The 18,617-nt window shown below is 37.7% G+C and overlaps 2 protein-coding genes across 3 annotated transcripts in view; one reads left to right on the forward strand and one right to left on the reverse strand.

The window, feature by feature from the left end:
- The first annotated feature begins 5,535 nt into the window (after positions 1-5,535).
- On the forward strand, positions 5,536-7,747 carry LOC148879933 (large ribosomal subunit protein eL36y-like). Of its 2 annotated transcripts, none has more exons than XM_088961696.1 (5): positions 5,536-5,636; positions 5,781-5,829; positions 6,575-6,685; positions 7,059-7,258; positions 7,481-7,747. In XM_088961696.1, exons 3-5 carry the CDS (start codon positions 6,584-6,586, stop codon positions 7,509-7,511), a joined length of 333 nt encoding a protein of 110 aa, XP_088817822.1. In that variant the 5' UTR covers positions 5,536-5,636; positions 5,781-5,829; positions 6,575-6,583; the 3' UTR covers positions 7,512-7,747. The 2 variants fall into 2 exon arrangements, with proteins under 2 accessions (XP_088817822.1, XP_088817823.1); XM_088961697.1 differs by having other exon boundaries at positions 5,561-5,636; positions 6,581-6,685.
- Positions 7,748-12,665: 4,918 nt separating this feature from the next.
- The window catches only part of CPSF100 (cleavage and polyadenylation specificity factor 100), a 38,828-nt gene continuing 32,876 nt past the window's right edge, over positions 12,666-18,617 (reverse strand). Inside the window, exons 14-18 of the mRNA XM_088961698.1 lie at positions 15,782-15,913; positions 15,655-15,699; positions 15,377-15,544; positions 13,205-13,279; positions 12,666-13,105 (exon numbers count right to left, since the gene is read on the reverse strand). Of these exons, the coding sequence (XP_088817824.1) occupies positions 13,004-13,105; positions 13,205-13,279; positions 15,377-15,544; positions 15,655-15,699; positions 15,782-15,913 (522 nt within the window). The 3' untranslated portion in view covers positions 12,666-13,003. The remainder of the gene's footprint in view (positions 13,106-13,204; positions 13,280-15,376; positions 15,545-15,654; positions 15,700-15,781; positions 15,914-18,617) is intronic.

Here is an 18,617-nt window from a genome sequence, read left to right on the forward strand (position 1 = left end):
GTTCATAGTGTTACAATGGAAAATAGAAAAAATATGTTTACTATTATATATTTCCATTATTTCACTTTCACTCAACAAAACCTGTGCATCGCACGGGTCACCATTAGTTATATGTTATAATGTGGTGGGTTCTATGATGAGATATAATAAATGATATGTCCTGCATTGTGATGTATTTTTAATAGAATATATTAATGTGTGACATGTGTATTTTCAATATATATGTTATACACTAGTCATACTTCTACAATTAATCAAAATAAATTTTGAAAATTTTGTTAAAAAAAAGTTAAATTTAATTTATACAAAATAAAGTATGATAAAATAATTAAACATAATAGAAATAAAATGCAATAAAATAAATATTAAAAATATTAAAGGTAATAAAAAGTAATTTAAGTAAATCTAATAAAAGTCAATTGAACATAATGTAAGATGATTTAATAACTAATTGAACATAATAAAAATAAAGGACTACGGCTAAAAGAATCAACAGATCTACAAAATAGAGGGGGGCGGGAACATATATAATATTGAGCATGGGCATGGTTCTAGAACCAGCTGTAGCTTGTTTTGGAACATGCCACATCTTAAACAAACATAATTTCGCGTGTTCCATTATAGGGGATGTTTGGAAACGTGGCCGTTTTTCTAAAAAATGTTGCCACGTCAAATCTATGTAGGCGATTCAACAAACACCTACATACATGATTGTTTGGTTCAAACTTTTTTTTTTTTGAAAAAATGCTAAAAAACAGGCATGTCTTGTAAATTGGGACCCAACCGTTGCACGAAACATCAAATTTGGCATGTTCATGCTTCAGTGAACCGTTGCCTCCAACGATTGACTGATATGACGAATGCGTGGCAGAAACACTCCCAAACATATCAAGGCATTCTTTTTTTTGTGAAAAAACGGGTCTAGCAAGCATGGGCTTTTTTGTTTTTTTGAAAATCGGTCCTAAAAAATGCCCACGCTTCCAAACTCCATCTAGAATGGACCAGAATGAACATCTATCTTGCTACCAAATGTTACCTTAAGGGCCTTCAATTTCGAGTGTGAAAAATCAGGATCCATTTTGTTCACCATAATAGGGGTTTGAAGTCGATTTCAATTCCAACCATCTAAGTGGGTGGGTTGGAATCCAATTCCCATTCCCAATGAAATGACATTCTCCCATTTCAGGGAATGGTCACCCCCTCCCTCCCTTGGGGATGAGAATCTTATTCCATTTCATTCCAATATTCATTTGAACCAAGCAAATAGGGGAATATAGGCAATTCAAATTCTGATTCTAACTGTAACTAGGAATTAAGTGTACTCTCATACTCAAGCCTAGTCATTATTTGCAACATGTGATGTCATTATGCCTTGAAACACTTTCATTATTTCAAAGTCCTAATGTTATCCATATTGTATGACATCATTTCACAAGGGACTCTTTCATGTTTCAAGTTCTATCAAAGTGACATTGCATGGCCATTCCGTGTTTGATTTTTGAAAGTTCAAAATATCTGGTTGCTGCACTTGAAAGTTGAACCCCTTAAATGTCACTATCTCCAAAGTACATGATCTGCTTCTCATGAAGCGCTCTTCACACCGACACACATCATATTCCAACCACACATCAAGAACATTTTTTGTCCTATATTATTATTCGTAAGAGATATTCCCAATACATGGTGGGATGTGGTTGTGAGGTCGGTGTGAGGAATGCTATGTGAGCGTTTGTACTTGATTTGTCTTCAAACCGAGAAAAATAATTTATAAATCATTTATTAACAACTAGGTGCCATTAGGCACCACATCACCAGAACAATGAATAAACACTCAACACCCATTTTTGTGAATATCAATGCATACAGATGGACATAATGAGAAAAATGCTGATTTAGCGATGATATGACGACACTTTGATAAACGCTTATCACAAAATGTTCATCAAACAAAACACATGCCTACTGGAATGTAGAATCACCTAACATAAAAATGACTCTAGAAGGTGTGAAACATTTAAATCATTTAAAATAGAGTCGTGAATCTTCCAACATATGGTATATGACAATTTTGGAGGGCTCAAAAGTTCTTTTAAACTTTAAATCACCAGAACTACAATAGCCCAAGTGTCTACATCCATTTCTTTCTTGTATTTTAACCCCCCCCCCCCATTTCTCTATCCTGTCTCTTCTCATCTATTTTTCTTTTTCTTTTTTTTTCTTTTTTTTTGTGCATGATAGTTTTAACATTTAGTGGATATAGTCCCCATTGATTTGAACCCCAACACCATTTGCTTTGCTCTTGTATAGTTGTATTTTCTTGTTTCATCCAAAGAGACAGATCATACTCTTTAGAGTTTATTTTTTCTAGGACACGTCAATACATAAAAAGGTAGTTATTTTAACATTGCGGTAGGCTGTCAATGGGTTAGGTATTGATTGGATCCAGGTAGAATTGGAACTAACTTGACTTAAGATATTAAGGAATTAAGATAGGGTCTATAATTTCAGACACATAATTGAACTGATTAGTCCTTAATAACAACCCTACTGAAAATACTATAATGCATTTACATACATGCGTACATACATACATACATACATGTATACATACAAATATATCTATCAGGTTCAATCTGACCCATTGATAGCCCTACACTATGCCATACCATTGTCGTGGTTTGTTTTCTTCTTGCATGCTTTCATGAGATGACACATCACTTTAGAATGCTCTCTCTCTCTCTCTCTATCTCTCTCTCTCTCTATCTATCTATCTATCTATATATATATAGACCTCCTGCCAACAAGAACTCTACCCACAAACACTACCTATGTGTGTTGGGAACACCTCCCATGCATAATAACATGTAAGAGGATGAGATGTTCCTTATATTGTGACTGTGATGTTATGTGGGTAGGTGTGGGTAGAGTTGTCGTGAGTAGGAAATATGGACTAATAAAAGAATGAAGTCTAGGAATTTTCTCCTTTTTTGTTTTTTATTCCATGTCGTTTTTGAAACAACCAATGATAGGCTTTCTTTCTCCATAAAAATTTACCTAAAAACTCTATCTCTCCAATACACACAGAGATTCCCAATAACCTAAATAATCTCCTCTCCTAAAATTTCTCCTAAAACATCTCCGAATCTATCTCACAAGAAACCTTATATACATGTCTCTCTATCTATTCCCATCTCTATCTCTGTTTACCTTCTAAATACATGCATTTAATTTTTTATCATTGTATTAAAATATTAATATTTAAGTCAAAACTTAAAAAAAAAACAGTTTAATCTAAAACGTAAACATTGAAATAAGATGAGTAAACAAATATCTAAAATACTAATAAGAGAAAATAAATAAGACAATAAGACAAATAATAAAACTAAAGTAATAAATTTTAATAATTAATTAAAATACTATTATAATTATAAATAATATTTTCATGTTGTTATTATAAAATTTAATAATTAATTATAATAATTTTACAGTTATAAAGGGATAAAATTTAATTTAAAATTTAAAATGATTAACATAATAGAAAATCAAAATAAATTACTGCTTTTAATTTTAACAATAATTGTTAAAATTAATTATAATAAAGTTATACTTAATTTATAATAAAAAACTCTAACATTATTAAAGATTGTAATCAATAATAGACTTAGATAATATCATAACCTAAATTATGTATCAATAACAACTTATTAAAAAAATAAGATTTAATAAAAGTAGAGATTATTAATTTAAACCTAATTTTAAAATAATGAAAAATAAGAAAAACAGATCCAATTTAGTACAAGTTTACTTAAGGTTATGATAGTGATCATAACCATTTGGATAGAATTTGTTGAAAAAATGCATAAATTTCCAATAAAATATAGAATTTGCTAAATGTCATAGATATTTTGAAGAAAATACACATACTCGCAATAAAATATACGACAATACACAAAATTTTCAACAAATATGCATAACATTTATATATTAATGAATTTTAAATATATTATTTAAGTGATTTTTTTTTTCGTACAGTTTTTTTTGTCTATCTTAAGCTTTTCTGCCATCATCAACAAGTAAGTCATTGATTTTTTATTTTTTATTTTTTATTTTTTGAAACTGTACATTTTATCACGAAATATATGTTTTTTTTGGACTTCGGTGTTATAAAATTATTTGATGGTAAGTTTTCTTTTTGTTTTATATGATGTTCATTTGTATTGATTCTGAATGCCAAATATTGATGTTCATATATGCTTGCACCATGTGAAAAATACACATTAAAGATGAGAGGAAGGATAAGTTGATAGCTAAGACTCAAAAGGTCCAAAGCATGATAGTGGTGGAGGGAAGAGATGGGGTATTTGTCATACAAAATCTTCTTTTTCTTTATTGTAGTTATATATAGAATAATAGAAGTATTGGACTCAATATCCATTTTTATTTTGGTTGGTATTTTCTTCAATTATACAAAAAATGTGAATGAAACTTTGAAGATTAATTTTTTATTAAACAAAGAAAATTTACTTAATAACTTAATTAACTTAAACCTAATAACTTAATTTATTGTACAATACTCGATCATCCATATGGTATATGGGTGTGAGTTTCTTTCCTTTTTTTTTTTTTTTTTCTTCATGAGGTTACACAATGGGGTGTGAGTTAAACCATATCCTTTGTAGGCACCAAATAATTTTATTATAATTAATGATATACAAATTCATTAATAAAATTCAAAATTAACTAACAAAAATTTAGCAAATATCACATTAACAAAATTCACTTAATAATATCATAAAATTCTAAATAAATATAATTTGAGTAAAATTAAATTAATCCTAATTATTTCAAATAAATTGATTAAAACTAACTTCATTAATAAAATAAATATAAATTTAATTAATTAATAACTTTAAATATAAATCTTAAAATTTAATAAGTTTTAAAGTATCAATAATTTTTTTAACTTTATTAATAATTAATAACAACTAACAAAGGTCATATATCCAAAACATAATAAACATAATAATTGAATTGGACTTGAACCAGAACAATTTCTCCTGACAAAAACAATACTTAGATTGTTCTTTTGCTTCAAATTTAATCCCCTCTCTATCATCGTATTAGATAGCGGCTTTTCCCGTGCATCACATGAGGCCCTACTACTTTCTATTAACTTTTTTTTTTTTTTTTCACTTCATAGAGCTACGTAGCCAGCCCCCGTCCAATTTTCGAAAAAAAAAAAAAAGAAAAAACTAAAAACAAAGGAATAAAAGAGTGTGATCAAAACGCCCGGTTTATTGGAATGGGATACTTTGAATCTTGAACATTCCCTAATCAAGAGCATCTTCTTTCAAAAATTCACATCGACTTCCCATAAAGCGTGTCCCACAAAACATCCCAACCGTGCCTTGAGAACATCTTACCAAGGCCCACTTCATTCATGTTCTTAACCACTTCTGGAGGTGCCCAAGACCAAATCCAGCCCATTTGAAAATTGGGGTGGGCTGGTTGGTGGGGCTGCAGGCCCAGTTCCCTCAGTTGAACACTTGAACTTACCACCATATATATCTCGCGTATAAATTGAGCACAAACCCAAAACCCTAGTTTATTCGGCGGCCATTGTTCTTCGTTCGAAGGTGAGCGACCGTTCCCAATTCTCCGAAAGACTGCGACCCTCTGAAATGCAAAGAAGAAAAACAAAAAAAAAAGAAAAGAAAAGAAAAGAAAAGAAAAGAGATAGAAACATCGAGCATAACTGATTTTCTTTCTTTGCCTTGCAGATTTATTTAACGGATTTCCTGAGCGATCTTCATCGGATCACTCCAGGAGGTAGGATTTTACTACATTTGTATTGATTCCCTCAACCCCTCCCATTTTCGTTGGTTGTGACGAGCTTTTCTTCTGATAAACTCACGATTAAGGCATTTTCCGTATAATGTATAAAAATATATCTATAGTTTTGCCCAATCTGCTTTGAATCTAGGGGCTTTCATTTGTTGTTTTTGTTCTTGCAAGCTTATAGTTGTAAGTCAAACTTCTCTGTAAGAATGGTGTTAGTTCTTTAGGTTCCCTGTGCAATTTTTTTTCTCCTCTCCCTCATCTGAAATGTCGCTCTTCCTTTTTTTTTTTTTTTTTTCTCGGATTTGTATTTTTGTACCTGTATTTGTATGCCGTTTTTTTCTCCGTTTATCTGGCATCGTTGTATGTTGTTGTTTCCATTGTTTTACTTTATAGGAGCAATGCTTTTACAATGTTCAATTCAAGTTTGTCTGTAATCTATTGCTTGATGTGAGACTTCTTGTTGTGATAGGATTCGTATTAACGACTTGCCAGTCCTTTATCCGGTTGCTTATTTACTTGACATCGATTGAACTTAAATATTGATTGAACGTTCAGCATAAACCCGTTTCAGTAATTCTGCCACGACCTGAATGATCAGCCAATGAATATCGTTCTATAAAACCTTTCTATTTAATGAACAAAGCTAGTTGATATCATTTCTTCTGCTGGTTGCTTCTGACAACAATTGCAATTTTCCTTGTGCGTTTACTGATATTGCATCACAAATTGGCAGGAGCAGGTGATGGCTCCACAACAGCCAAAGAGTGGCCTCTTTGTGGGGTTGAATAAAGGGCATACTATAACCAAGAAGGAATTGGCACCACGTCCATCTGACAGAAAAGGAGTATGTTAATATTACAACATATGTTTTTCTTTTGAGCTTTGAAAATAACTATTCTGTTGCCATTTCCATATGAGTTTATTACATCCTATCTCCACAGAGATGCAGCAGCTATATTCTTGTTTGAGTGGAAAGAAAATGTTTTGAAATGATTCTCTTTTGAAAATTGGGATTGATAAAATTATGAAGACGGAACTTTTTTTTTTGTTTATTTTACATTCCCATTGATGTGAGTAGTTTTTGGAAATGATAATGCCACTTGCTATTGGCAGTTGCTTTGTCAAATTTAAAAATTGTTTACAGTTGTTGCAGCCTGCTTTTTCAACTTAGGGCACTGGTATATTACATGATTCTTCAACTTTTTTTGGTTACTCAGAAAACAAGCAAGAGAGTACACTTCGTCAAGAGCCTTATCAGAGAAGTTGCTGGATTTGCTCCTTATGAAAAGAGAATTACTGAGCTTCTCAAAGTTGGGAAAGACAAGCGTGCATTGAAGGTAGCAAAGAAAAAGCTTGGCACTCACAAAAGGGCAAAGAAGAAGCGTGAGGAAATGTCAAGTGTCCTCCGCAAGATGAGGTAATTATCAATTGTTACATTCCTTTCCTCTTCTACAACTTTTAGTTAAGTTTATATCTAGAGGAGTCCTTTATGTGGATATATAATTTCTATTTGTCCTTGGAATAATTGCTACATGGGTTGTCAAAATTCAAAACCATTTTGCCTTTGAATAAAGTTTAGAGCTTTCACAGACTTATGGGTACTTATCATCATCTGTTTTTTGGGTACTATTCCGTGCAGGTCTGCTGGAGTTGGTGATAAGAAGAAGTAAGCATTGAGTGTATATCAGTTGTGCTAATAACTTGCACAAGTAGGAGTTTCATTTTCACTTTTGGATGGACGCTGAGTAGTTAGAATCTTTTGTTTAATTTTTTTTGCCATTGTTTTGAATTGGAGATTGAAATTTTGCCATTCTTTTCCGACGGCCCTCATTGAGACTGATTATGGCCTCGAAGAAGATTTTCCATGCGTAATTTCATTCAGATTTTAAAATTATAGTGACAGCAATTATAGGCTCAGGCATGTTAATTCTAATGCTCTACCATGAATGTGGAGTTCACATGCATTGTTGCTGGAGAAAACGTGGATTCAAAATGGACCTTAATCCATCACAAAGTTTCCATGTGATTTTCATATCAGGCTTGTAATGCACTGATGAATCCTTGAAATGCAAAGGATTTCTGAGGGCCTGCCTTAATGTGATTTTCCTGAAATGCAGATGATTTCTGAACATAATCAACCGATGTTTCATAATTATCGTCTTCAATTCTTAGCTACTCCATATAGAGATTTTAGATGGTTATCTGTTTGTCCTAATCTACATGCAAATTGGATGTGATCCAAATTTCATCCGATCTTTACCAAAAAATTTGGATTTATGCAATCACCCCATCTTTTTTTTTTTTTAAACTTAGACCAGTCAGTGGTGCATTCTGAAGAGGATACTTTGGTAGGGTGATTCCGACCTTGTATTTCCTTTCCGCTGGGTGACATGTACTGAGTCTGGATATCCTGCGCACGAGAACTCTGCCCATGTTAATCGCAGTCACACATGGAGAATCTCATGGGGAGAATCTCATGGGGAGATATGTTCCCAATTCACCTGGGGTTGTGTATTGTGGGTAGGCGTGGGCAGGAGATCTGGAGTCACATGTATTAACCAGTTTGGAAAATACAAATATAAATATGTACTGATGTATAATGCAAAACTGTGCATACTCCTTGTATGATTTTCAGCTTTGCTTTTCTGGCTTTCTTCGCCTTCCTTTTTAGGGGTTCTCAATATATGGGCTGGATCAAACTAACATTGGTGGTTTGTTTTGGTTTGGCCTTAAAATGATTTGATTTGGTATAACAATTTGGTCTAATTTTCTAAATTAAATATATATATATATATATATATATATATATATATATTATTCTTGCTTATTTCAAATTTTAATAATTTGATGATCAAAGGAGCTGTTTATGTTTGAGAGTCGATGCAGTTTATATAACAGTAATTTGTAATTTGTGACAATTATTAACATTTCAATTTCATATTTGAATTAGATTTGTTATTTATGCAGGTATGCATATTATTTGAGGTTTCTAATTGGGTTTATCCCAATTTAATGTTCCAAATAAACTGGACCAAACCATAATAGAACGGTTTTTTTTGCTTTGGATTCTATAGTAAAATGGTTCGGTTTGGTTTGGTGTTGCCTGAGATCTCCAAACCAAGTCAAAGTAGACTGTGAATGTGTGTATCTTATTGGTTTGAGTAGCTGGTGATAGCGGTGGCAATTGGGTGGATTGGGTTGGGTTTGGTTTGGGTTGAGCTTCAACCCAACCCATCTAACCTGCCAATCTATTAATGATCCAGTTATATAAAATTAAATTGGTTGAGTTTAATCCGCCCAAACCCATTAATCTTATATTTATGTATTTAAAAAAAATCAACTCTCTTGACAAATAAGTTGGGCATAGGAGCATAGCTTGGTGGTAATAGTAGTTACTAACTTGAACTATCTAATTGGATTATCTTCGAGCTAATCACATCAAGGGTGGTTGAACTGATTAGGTCGGTTTAACTTAGATTCAAACCGGTTAGACCAACTTGAACTATCTAATTGGATTGTCTTTGAGTTAATTGCATCAAGGGTGGTTGAACTGTTTAGATCTGGATTAGTCTGGTCAGACCAGACCAGACCAGATTGGTTTAGTTAATGGTAGATTGACTTGGACTGACCCATATCAGGTTTGTGCATGGGTCTGAGATCAAGCCAACTGGTTCGAAGTGGGTCAAGAGAACTAAATTGGGCTGGTCCGGTTCGGCTTGGGCTGTATAAATACAGATAGAGCCAGACAATCCAAACCAGGTAAAGCAAGCGGGTGTCGGGCCATCCCGCCAATACCCATTTCGAATTCGGGTCAACCCGGATCAGCATGTGTTGGGTCGGGTCTGTTTTAGACTAGGCTAACAACCCAAACAAACCAGGTCTATTCATATTTAGACCAAGTTAAACTGGTTCGGGCTCTGGTCAAGTTGATTTGGATTTATATCGATTTGGGTGTAATTTGTTTATTCGAGACAACTAATTTTAGTCAATAATTAATAGAAAATTAATACATTAATTATAAATTACTTCATTCAAATGAAGAAAATAAAAAAAAAAAGCTAAGGAATTAATACATATATCTGTAGTGGTTAACCCAATGGTTATTTACAACCCAACCCATTTAAATTGACCCAATGGGTGATCAACCCATTTTCAACCCGCCAAGTAAATGGTTGGATTGGGTGGATTCAGTGGATTGGGTGAAAAATTACCACCCCTATTGGTGAGGCCAAATTTTTTTGGCAGAACATGGGTCAATACATTAAAAATTCAAAATTTGGCCTATATGTAACATTGCATTCGTGGTAATCGCCTTATCAGGGAAATTTTTTTTAATTAAAGTTTCTTTTTGTTTTTGAAATTTTAAACCCTACAAGCAGTCTTAGCAATTCAGATAATTCAACAAAAAATTCTAAAATATTGAAGCCATGTTTTTTGATGACTAAATAAACCTAGGGCATGGACGATCAACATTTAATCATTTTAGTCAATTAACTTCAGTCGTCGTACTTGGATTTCAAGTAATCTAGCCCACCCAAGTTAAGTAATGATGAGGGCAAATTTGGCCCTCCAGTAAAATTGTGACACATGGCACCTCATGACAACTAGGAAAACACCCAGCTAACAAACTTACGAAGTTGGTGACCCACCCGGGCACCTGCTTGGCCGGCCTGGCGCGACCTGCGCGCGGCGCGCGCAGCCTGTGCGAACTGCGCATGGCCTGCGCGAACTGTGCACGGCCTGCGCGACCTGGCCGACCTGGACCAGCCTAGCGCATGATCCGGCCAAGGCACCAGCTTGACGACTTGATCTAGACACACTCGCCGACTGACACAGGCGCCAGCTTGACGACCTGATCTAGGCGCTGTCCCGCCGACTGACACAGGCGCCGACCTGACGACCTGGCCTAAACACTGACCCGCCAACTGACGCAGGCACCCCTCTGACAACCCGGCCCAGGCGCCGACCTGGCCGCCTGACACAAGCGCCAGCCTGACGACCTCGAGGAGTTCACCACCGTACTCCGGTTCTGACCGGATGCGACGAGTCTTACCGTTTGGAGGCTTTTCACCCACCTAACCTGCGAAGACTCCGGTATATAAAGACCTCACCCCCCAAAGGGGAAGGGGATGGAAAAGAAAGGGAAGTAACCCTGCTCTCTAGCTCTCTCATATTATCTTCAAAGCTCTCTACAATAAGAGTGTTAACTTAAGCATCGGAGAGCCCCCACCGGGAAAGTACCCCCGGGACCTCTGATTCAGTTCTCGCAGGTCCTTCAGCTCCCGCCGCCTACGAAGAGGAGGAAAAGATGCAGTTCTCGGAAGTCCCTCAGCTCCCCCCACCTACAAGGAGGAGGAAGAGATGGAGTTCTCGGAGGTCCCTCAACTCCCGCCACCTACAAGGAGGAGGAAAAGATGGAGTTCTCGAAAGTCCCTTAGCTCCCACCACCTACAAAGATGAGGAAAAGATGGAGTTCTCACAGGTCTCTCAACTCCCGCCACCTACAAAGAGGAGGAAAAGATGAAGTTCTCACAGGTCCCTCATCTCCCACAACCTACAAAAGAAAGAAGACCGCCTCATGCTGAGGGCAGTCGGATTGCGCCGCACCAAGGAGCTCCAAGGCAATTCGCCACCAAGGTAGTTTGCCCCCAGGCAGTTCGCCCCCAAGGTAGTTCGCCACCAGGGAGTTAGCCTCCAAGGCAGTTCGCCCCCAAGGCAGTTCGCCACCAGGCAGTTCGCCACCAAGGATTTCGCCACCAGGCAGTTCGCCCCCAGGCAGTTCGCCACCAAGGCAGTTCGCCCCCAGGGAGTTCACCACTAGGCAGTTCGCCCCCAGGCAGTTCACCACCAAGGTAGTTCGCCACCAGGGAGTTCGCCACCAAGTAGCTCATCACTAAGGTACGCCACCACCGGGTCGAATAACGAGGTACTTGCCAAAAAATTTCACATCACAAAACATTGATACGTGGCCGAAAAACGGTTACATCAAGTACCAACCCAAAAAAAAATAATCCATTAAAGTGATCTTTTAATATCAATGTTTTAATACCGATCAAGTGATATACCAATGGACCAAATAAAAAAATAAACAAATAAGGCCATCAAAGTAGCTTCCTAGAGCAACTAATTAATCTTACCCATACAAGTGATATATCAAATCATTCCAATTATCTAGATCATCAAAATGGTGTCCATAAATAAATCACTGGATCTAAACCATTCACATGGTTTTTCTTTTTCTTTCTTGGGTAACTTGTGAGATCTAAGGCCTATACGGGTACAGGACAAAGATGGCTCTCGATTAGGAAGTCCAGTCAACGGCCCACATATGCACAGGTAATCCCAATTTTAAGGGACAGGTGGTCCGGTATCATGATCTTCATTCTGCAAGTTGTCAACAATACGAGTATGGAATTACATACTCGGCCCAATCTAAGCATTCGTGGCTAATAGATTTATTGGAATCATAAAATAAAGGCAACACAATTCGAACAATTTCTATGGTAAGATGCTCAACTCAAGACCATATTTAATCAAATGGTTCCTGACTACCTGAAGAGATGGAGGTCGAAACACACCAAACGTCCCGATCATGGACTCCTAGTTCTAGTAGATTCATGCAAATTAGTCTGCTCTCCTCGTCCTTCACTCCTCCTTATACTTAACAAAATATATGAATATATAAAAAAAATAAGCATGTCCTTCCTGGCAAATAGCTTCAAGTCAGCTGAACTCTTGAATGTGATTGTGGACCTTGGGATCCAATCCAATCTCAGATCCACACTATCATAGGCGAGAATGGCCTCTTGGCACACATCCGAAGGTTCAGAGCTGAATGGTTACACCCCATTTTTTAATTACTAGCATTAATCCGTCCTCTTGACAAAAGAAGCAAGGACAAACAAGCTGTTCCTTCTGTGCCAGAACTAATTACTGGATAAAAAATCACTATTACAGACAAAAAGATGGTTGAAAAAAGAGATACAAAAGTACAGTCTGGGAGTTGGGAAAGGCAGCCTCAAAACAAAATAGGGAACAGTGGCGAAATCCATCAGCCAGCTGCATTCCTTACCACGAAAATCATTATTTTCTGAACAGTTGAAGGCTTCTTTAGCACCGCCTTTCCCATCAACAAAAACCATCACAAGTTTCACACCTTGGGTCATAGCAAATAGAACTGTGAATAGAGATAATCTCGGATCTTATAATACTCTTCAGTTAAAGGGCCTTCAAGTACCACTTGCTGAGTCCCAGTACCACCACCCTATAAAATGTTCAGTCAGGAGAGAGAGAGAGAGAGAGAGATGTTAATGATCTCGTGTTGCATAACTGTAAGGCGGAACTAGTAAGAGATGTTAATCACCTTCTGCCCAGCATCTCCAACTTTTCGCAATGTCACATACTCCCCACATCGCAAGGCACCACCAGCAAATTCTACCTGAAAGGAGTTACCAAAAAGTAACTAACATAAGATATCATGAATAAAGCACCAAAAAATGTTGATTATCCAAAAGAATAAAGTAAGAGACATTACACCACCCGAATTCACAGGATCTTTCCAGACAGAACTCCAACTTTTATCAGTCTAATTTTGAACATGCTTACCCAGGATGTTGCCATGAGTGAGAACCTGGGTTCTAGTCTGCAAGTGGTTACTTTGTGCTGAAAAATGCCGAGGGTTTAGGTCTGTATCCAGTCTACCTCTCGCGAGACACCACAGATAGCGGGGACCAACATTGGGTAATGGCCATTTTTTCACCCACGATGTTGCCCACCACTGAACCGGTTAGGCAACCTGTTTGAAATATGTTTCATAACTTGAATCTTTTAAAAAGAACCGAGTTCAATTGGGTTAGGATTTTTAGAATCAATTTTTCTTTTCAGATTGCAAATATTCGATTAGGTGATGAACATTTATTTATAAAGGAAGGTCATGCCACCAATCCTCACCACATTTCTCAATGATAATGGGAAAATATCTACTTGCAAAGAAGAAGAAACCACAAAAGGAGAGGGTGCCTACATAGTTCAGAACTGGGATGAAGCAAGATACAAGATACAAGATACAATTAACTCTTAACTGATTCAGACTGAACATATCCCTCTAAGGAGGCTACTAGGGCACTAACTGACCTAGGAAGCCAAGAAAATCATATTTTCAAACAAAATACCACATCCCAAACCACCATAGGCAGAAATCACAGCCTTCACAGGTCTATCCTCTTAGATAGAGTCCAACCAATAACAATACATGAATCTTCTTGAAAAACACCCTCTTTTTGTGAGAATTATTTCATGAAAGATCCTGTCTAACTAGATACCCCCTTGCCATGAACAGTAAGGAAATGACTAGCAAATCATACCCTAATGAGCAGCTGTAGCAAGTTACTGAGCCACTTTCGTGCTGCAAATCAGATCCTCATGGCAGTTTGATTTTAGCTATCCCTATCCAAGAGATGAGGTCCACATCTGGAACAGTCTGAACTGAATAAACAAGTTGGTTAACTTATTAATTGTACATGAAGATTTTTATCATCACCATCCAAGCCTTATCCCAACTATATGGAGTTGGTTACATGAATCCTGTTTCACCAGTCCATCCTGTTTAGTGCCATATCCATTGCTAAATTATTGGTGCTTAAACCATTTCTTAGTACTACCCATGTCCTCTTTGGTCTACCCCTTGCCCTTCTAGTCCCTTGAACTTGTAACAAATCACTTCTTATGGGAGCTGTTGATGGTCTTATATGCACATAACCAAACCATCTTAGTCTAGTTTCTCTCATTTTATCACCTATTGGAGCTACTCCTAAGTTCCAACAATCTACAAGTGACTTCACTTCTGATCTTACCTTATCTAGTTTTTCCACACATCCATCTCAGCATATGGCATTTCAACCGCACTCATTTCCTGGACATGTTTATTGACTGCCCAACACTCTGCTCCATACAACATTAGCTGGCCTTACAACTGTTTTATAGAATTTTCCTTTTAATCCAAGTGGTATTCGCCTATCATATAAAACTCTAGATGCACCTTCCATTTTGCCCATCCTGCTCTAATTCTATGGGTGACATTCTCAATTTCTCCCTTGCTATGAGTTATCGAACCAAGGTACCATAAAAGGTCAAATTGAGTAATCTCTTGATTTCCAATCCTAAATTTACCCTAATTTGCACTTCCATTATTATTAGATTTACATTCCACATTATCTGTTTTAGACGTACTTTAATACCTCTTGTATCCAAGGCATTTGTTAATAAGCATAATTTTGCATTTAATTGTTCGTTAGTTTCATCAATGAAAACGATGTCATCAGGAAACAATATGCACCATGGGACCCCCTCCTAAATATGTTTGGTCAATTCATCTATGATCGGTGCAAATAAATAAAGGCCAAGTATTTTACTTAACTGTAAAATCTGATAGCTCCCCCACGGGTGTTCTAACATTGGTCCCCAATACATTTTTATGCATTTCAAAAGTCCTGTTACATTCAAAGGAATGCATTTAGCAAGTACTGAATAAAGATACCTGGACACCCTTGCTTGCAAGGAATTGCTTGAAATCTGCTAGTTTTAAATCACCAACAAGAACAGATTTGTGTGGTGGAGGTGGGGTTGAAAGAGGAAGCAAGGAAAGCATGTCATTATCTGTTTTCCCTACTTGAGCATCTAGCCAAGCTATCTCATAGTCACCAAGCTGTAAAATTGCACAACATTCAGATGCAGATCCAGGCAAGGAATTCACAACAAGCAGAGCACATGAACATAGATTATTTGCATCAGATACGGTAACATAAAGATGCTAACCTTCTTGAAGAGTACATTGCTCATCAACTTTTCAGAAAGTTGCACCTGCAATTGACATTGCATAAAATGTAAGACATACTGACCATTACTAGTTCATAACGATCTTACAGCTATCCACTATTGCTACCTTGTAAGCACACAAATCCGAGGTGACATCAATTGTTTCACCAATCTGAGGAGCATACACATGGGGGCAAACATGTTTCAAGCAATGCTGCTTCAAATGCTCAGTTGCCTCTGCTGATCCATGCACCAAAACCTTCATGCAGGGAAATGCATATGGTAAACACAATACTTTATGGAAACTTTATCAAATCAGCTTAAGTTACCAAGAAAGATTACATAATAGTTGGATGATTTTGGTCCAGGAACCTTTGCTTCTCTCAATGGTTAGTGGCGGATCATCACCTTGGGAGTAATCCCTTTTAAGATCAAAGCATTTGGATTCAAGTTACAGAGGTCATTTTGAAGTCATTTCTCTTCATCATTGAAAGGTGATTTGATTTGCATATGCAATCAAGTAGGGTTGTCAAATCCTTGGCAGGGCCCTTTGTGGTCTGGTCTATTTCCTAAATGACACAAGAGAGACTGTCTTGGTGGATCTAAAGGAAATGCTTTCAGTGGCAGTAAGTGTAAACACATTAGGGAGAATACAAGGCGTTCATCTGATGGGAGAATTTGTGGAGGTAGGCCATTGGAAAAAAGCTTTGAAGATTGAATCTAAGGAGCTCCTATTTGAGGAACTGAGATTAAATGGTCAGCTGAGCTTGAAAATCAGGGAAGCAAAGAGAAGGATGGTGCTGTTAGAAGGTTTGGGGGTAATTGAAGGGGTTAAGGAGTTTGTGGAAGGTGCAAGTAACAAAGGCAAACAAAATAGTTGGAAAGAGCTTCTCTCAGAAACTGGAAGAAGGTTTGTTGTAGAGTGTAAGAGAAACCTTAAAGGTTATTTTATTTCTTTGACAGAAATTTTTGGCAAGGGTAGAAAGCAGATGGTCTGCTTCCCAGAAGGAAGGAAGAGTCAGGGCTGGAAGGCAGTTCATGGCGCCTTATGTGAACTGCTGCAATGCTTGGGTGCTAAAAGAGAAGTAATAGTAAAAAGGAAGATAAGCAGTTCTAATAGTATGGTGAGCAATAATAAGCAAGAGACTCTTTTAGTGATAGCTGGGGCAGGTAAATACAGATTGGGAGTAAACATACAGAGAGGTGATTGGGAAAGTAAACTGATAGTTAAAGCTTCAGCTCACATTCTAGACTGGAGGAAAGTTGCAGATCTGTTAACAGCAAGTTTAAAGTTGAAGAGCACATTTATTTTAACACCTTTTGAGAAGGACAAGGCTTTGCTGGATCTTCTTGAGAATAGAGTAGAAGTTGAGGCTTTAAATATCCAAGCTAAACTTGGAAACTTCACAGTATCAAGATGGTGTCCGGGTTCAAACTCCAAAGATTTCTTTGTTGAAGATAGAGTGCTGGTGCGTCTCTTAGGTGTGGAGGATCACTAGGAGGTGCTTTTTGGGGAGACCTTTGTTCAGCTTCCCTTTTATTGAATGGAGTAAAACCTGAGGAGATTCCTCGGAAGATAGAGGTGCTAGTTGAAGGACAATGCTACTCAGTGTGGCTGGCTTCATCCATTGAATCGGTGCTCTAGAAAGAGGCTCGTAGGGAGGGAGATGAGAAGGTTGAAGAAGAACTGCGTGGCAAGAAAGGGTTGGAGGATTCAAACAAGAAAAGCACTTTCACTAAAATGGAAAAACAAATGCTGGAGAAACAAAAGGGTAGCATTCAGGGGGTGGGATTTTCGTGTGTGGAAGCAGTGAACAGTCTAGAGGGTGGCAGGTCCTTTGCACAGGTTGTAACCGGCGCCAATCTGACTTTTTTGAACAAGGAAAAGGGGTTGGTCCAAGGAAGAACCGAACCTAGACCTGATAAAACCAAACCGAGCCCGGGGTTGGACGTGCGTGACCTTCTTAAAAGTCACGTGAGCTCGCGGGTGTTTAAGAATGAGCCAAAGCAAAAGTCCATGCAGACTGTTAGTAGTGTTATTAAAGGCCCAAACAGGTCAGCGGGCCCGACCCAATGTGAGCCTTTAATGAATCACGTGACTGGGGTTTCGACTAAGATAGACAACGTTAACGGTCTATCATCGTCCCCAGTTGCGAGACAGGGGGGGAATGCACGCAGTGCCGGAAACCAGAGAAGAAGCGGGCTTTACAGTGGGTTTCCCGACGAAGTCTGAAGGAGCTTAGCCCCTTGCGACGCTCCTCAGAGAGGCCGAAGCCAAGTTTCGCTAGGGGAAGAATTGAAGAGAAGGAAGAGAAGATTGAAGGCTGGGTGCACTGCAGTGAAGGCGATGATGAACCGGAGGACCTTTCTGTTGATGACACTAGCGTGGGAAGTGTAAACGACGAAGGTAGTTGTGCTGGAGGTGACATGGATGGGTGGAATATTGCAAGCTTATTTCAGGGTGAAGATTGCAATCAACTTAACTCATTCCCAAGACCACAAAATGAGCAAGGATTATTAGAAGGGGCAAACCGGGAGAACCGGAAGCAGAGCAGGAACACGCCATCTAGGGGTGAACCAGGGGTAGAGTGGAAAGATCACCAGGTTGACCAAAGGACAGAAGTACTTCCCAACCAACTCAGGGAGATAAATGCTTACCAACCTCTGGAACAAGAAAGGAGGCCGGGAGTAGTCCTTTTCTAGCTTGTCCATTAGTCCCAGGTAACCAATGTGATTTCGGTTTGTGCTACTAATGTGTCTCCTCTGTCTTTGGTTCCAAATTCCGTTTCTGTTCCATGTCATGTAGCCCATGAATATGCAGTTGGGCTAGCAGGCGGGCTCTCCGAGGAGGGGGAGAGGGGAAGGAAGGAATGTGGGAAGGTGCGGGAAGAAAGGTATAGGAGTGGAAAAGTGTGGGAAATCACTGAAAGTATGTTTAAGGAAGTGGAAGGGAAGCTGATCTG

Source organism: Nelumbo lutea, chromosome 1 (assembly GCF_056320005.1).
Source record: "Nelumbo lutea isolate HS-2025 chromosome 1, American lotus-T2T, whole genome shotgun sequence".
Lineage (NCBI taxonomy): Eukaryota > Viridiplantae > Streptophyta > Magnoliopsida > Proteales > Nelumbonaceae > Nelumbo > Nelumbo lutea.

Coding starts and splice junctions, on each gene's coding strand:
- LOC148879933 (XM_088961696.1), top strand. CDS start 6,584: ATGGCTCCACAACAGCCAAAGAGTGGCCTCTTTGTGGGGTTGAATAAA. Junction 6,686..7,058: donor GTCCATCTGACAGAAAAGGA/GTATGTTAATAT, acceptor TTGGTTACTCAG/AAAACAAGCAAGAGAGTACA. Junction 7,259..7,480: donor AGTGTCCTCCGCAAGATGAG/GTAATTATCAAT, acceptor TATTCCGTGCAG/GTCTGCTGGAGTTGGTGATA.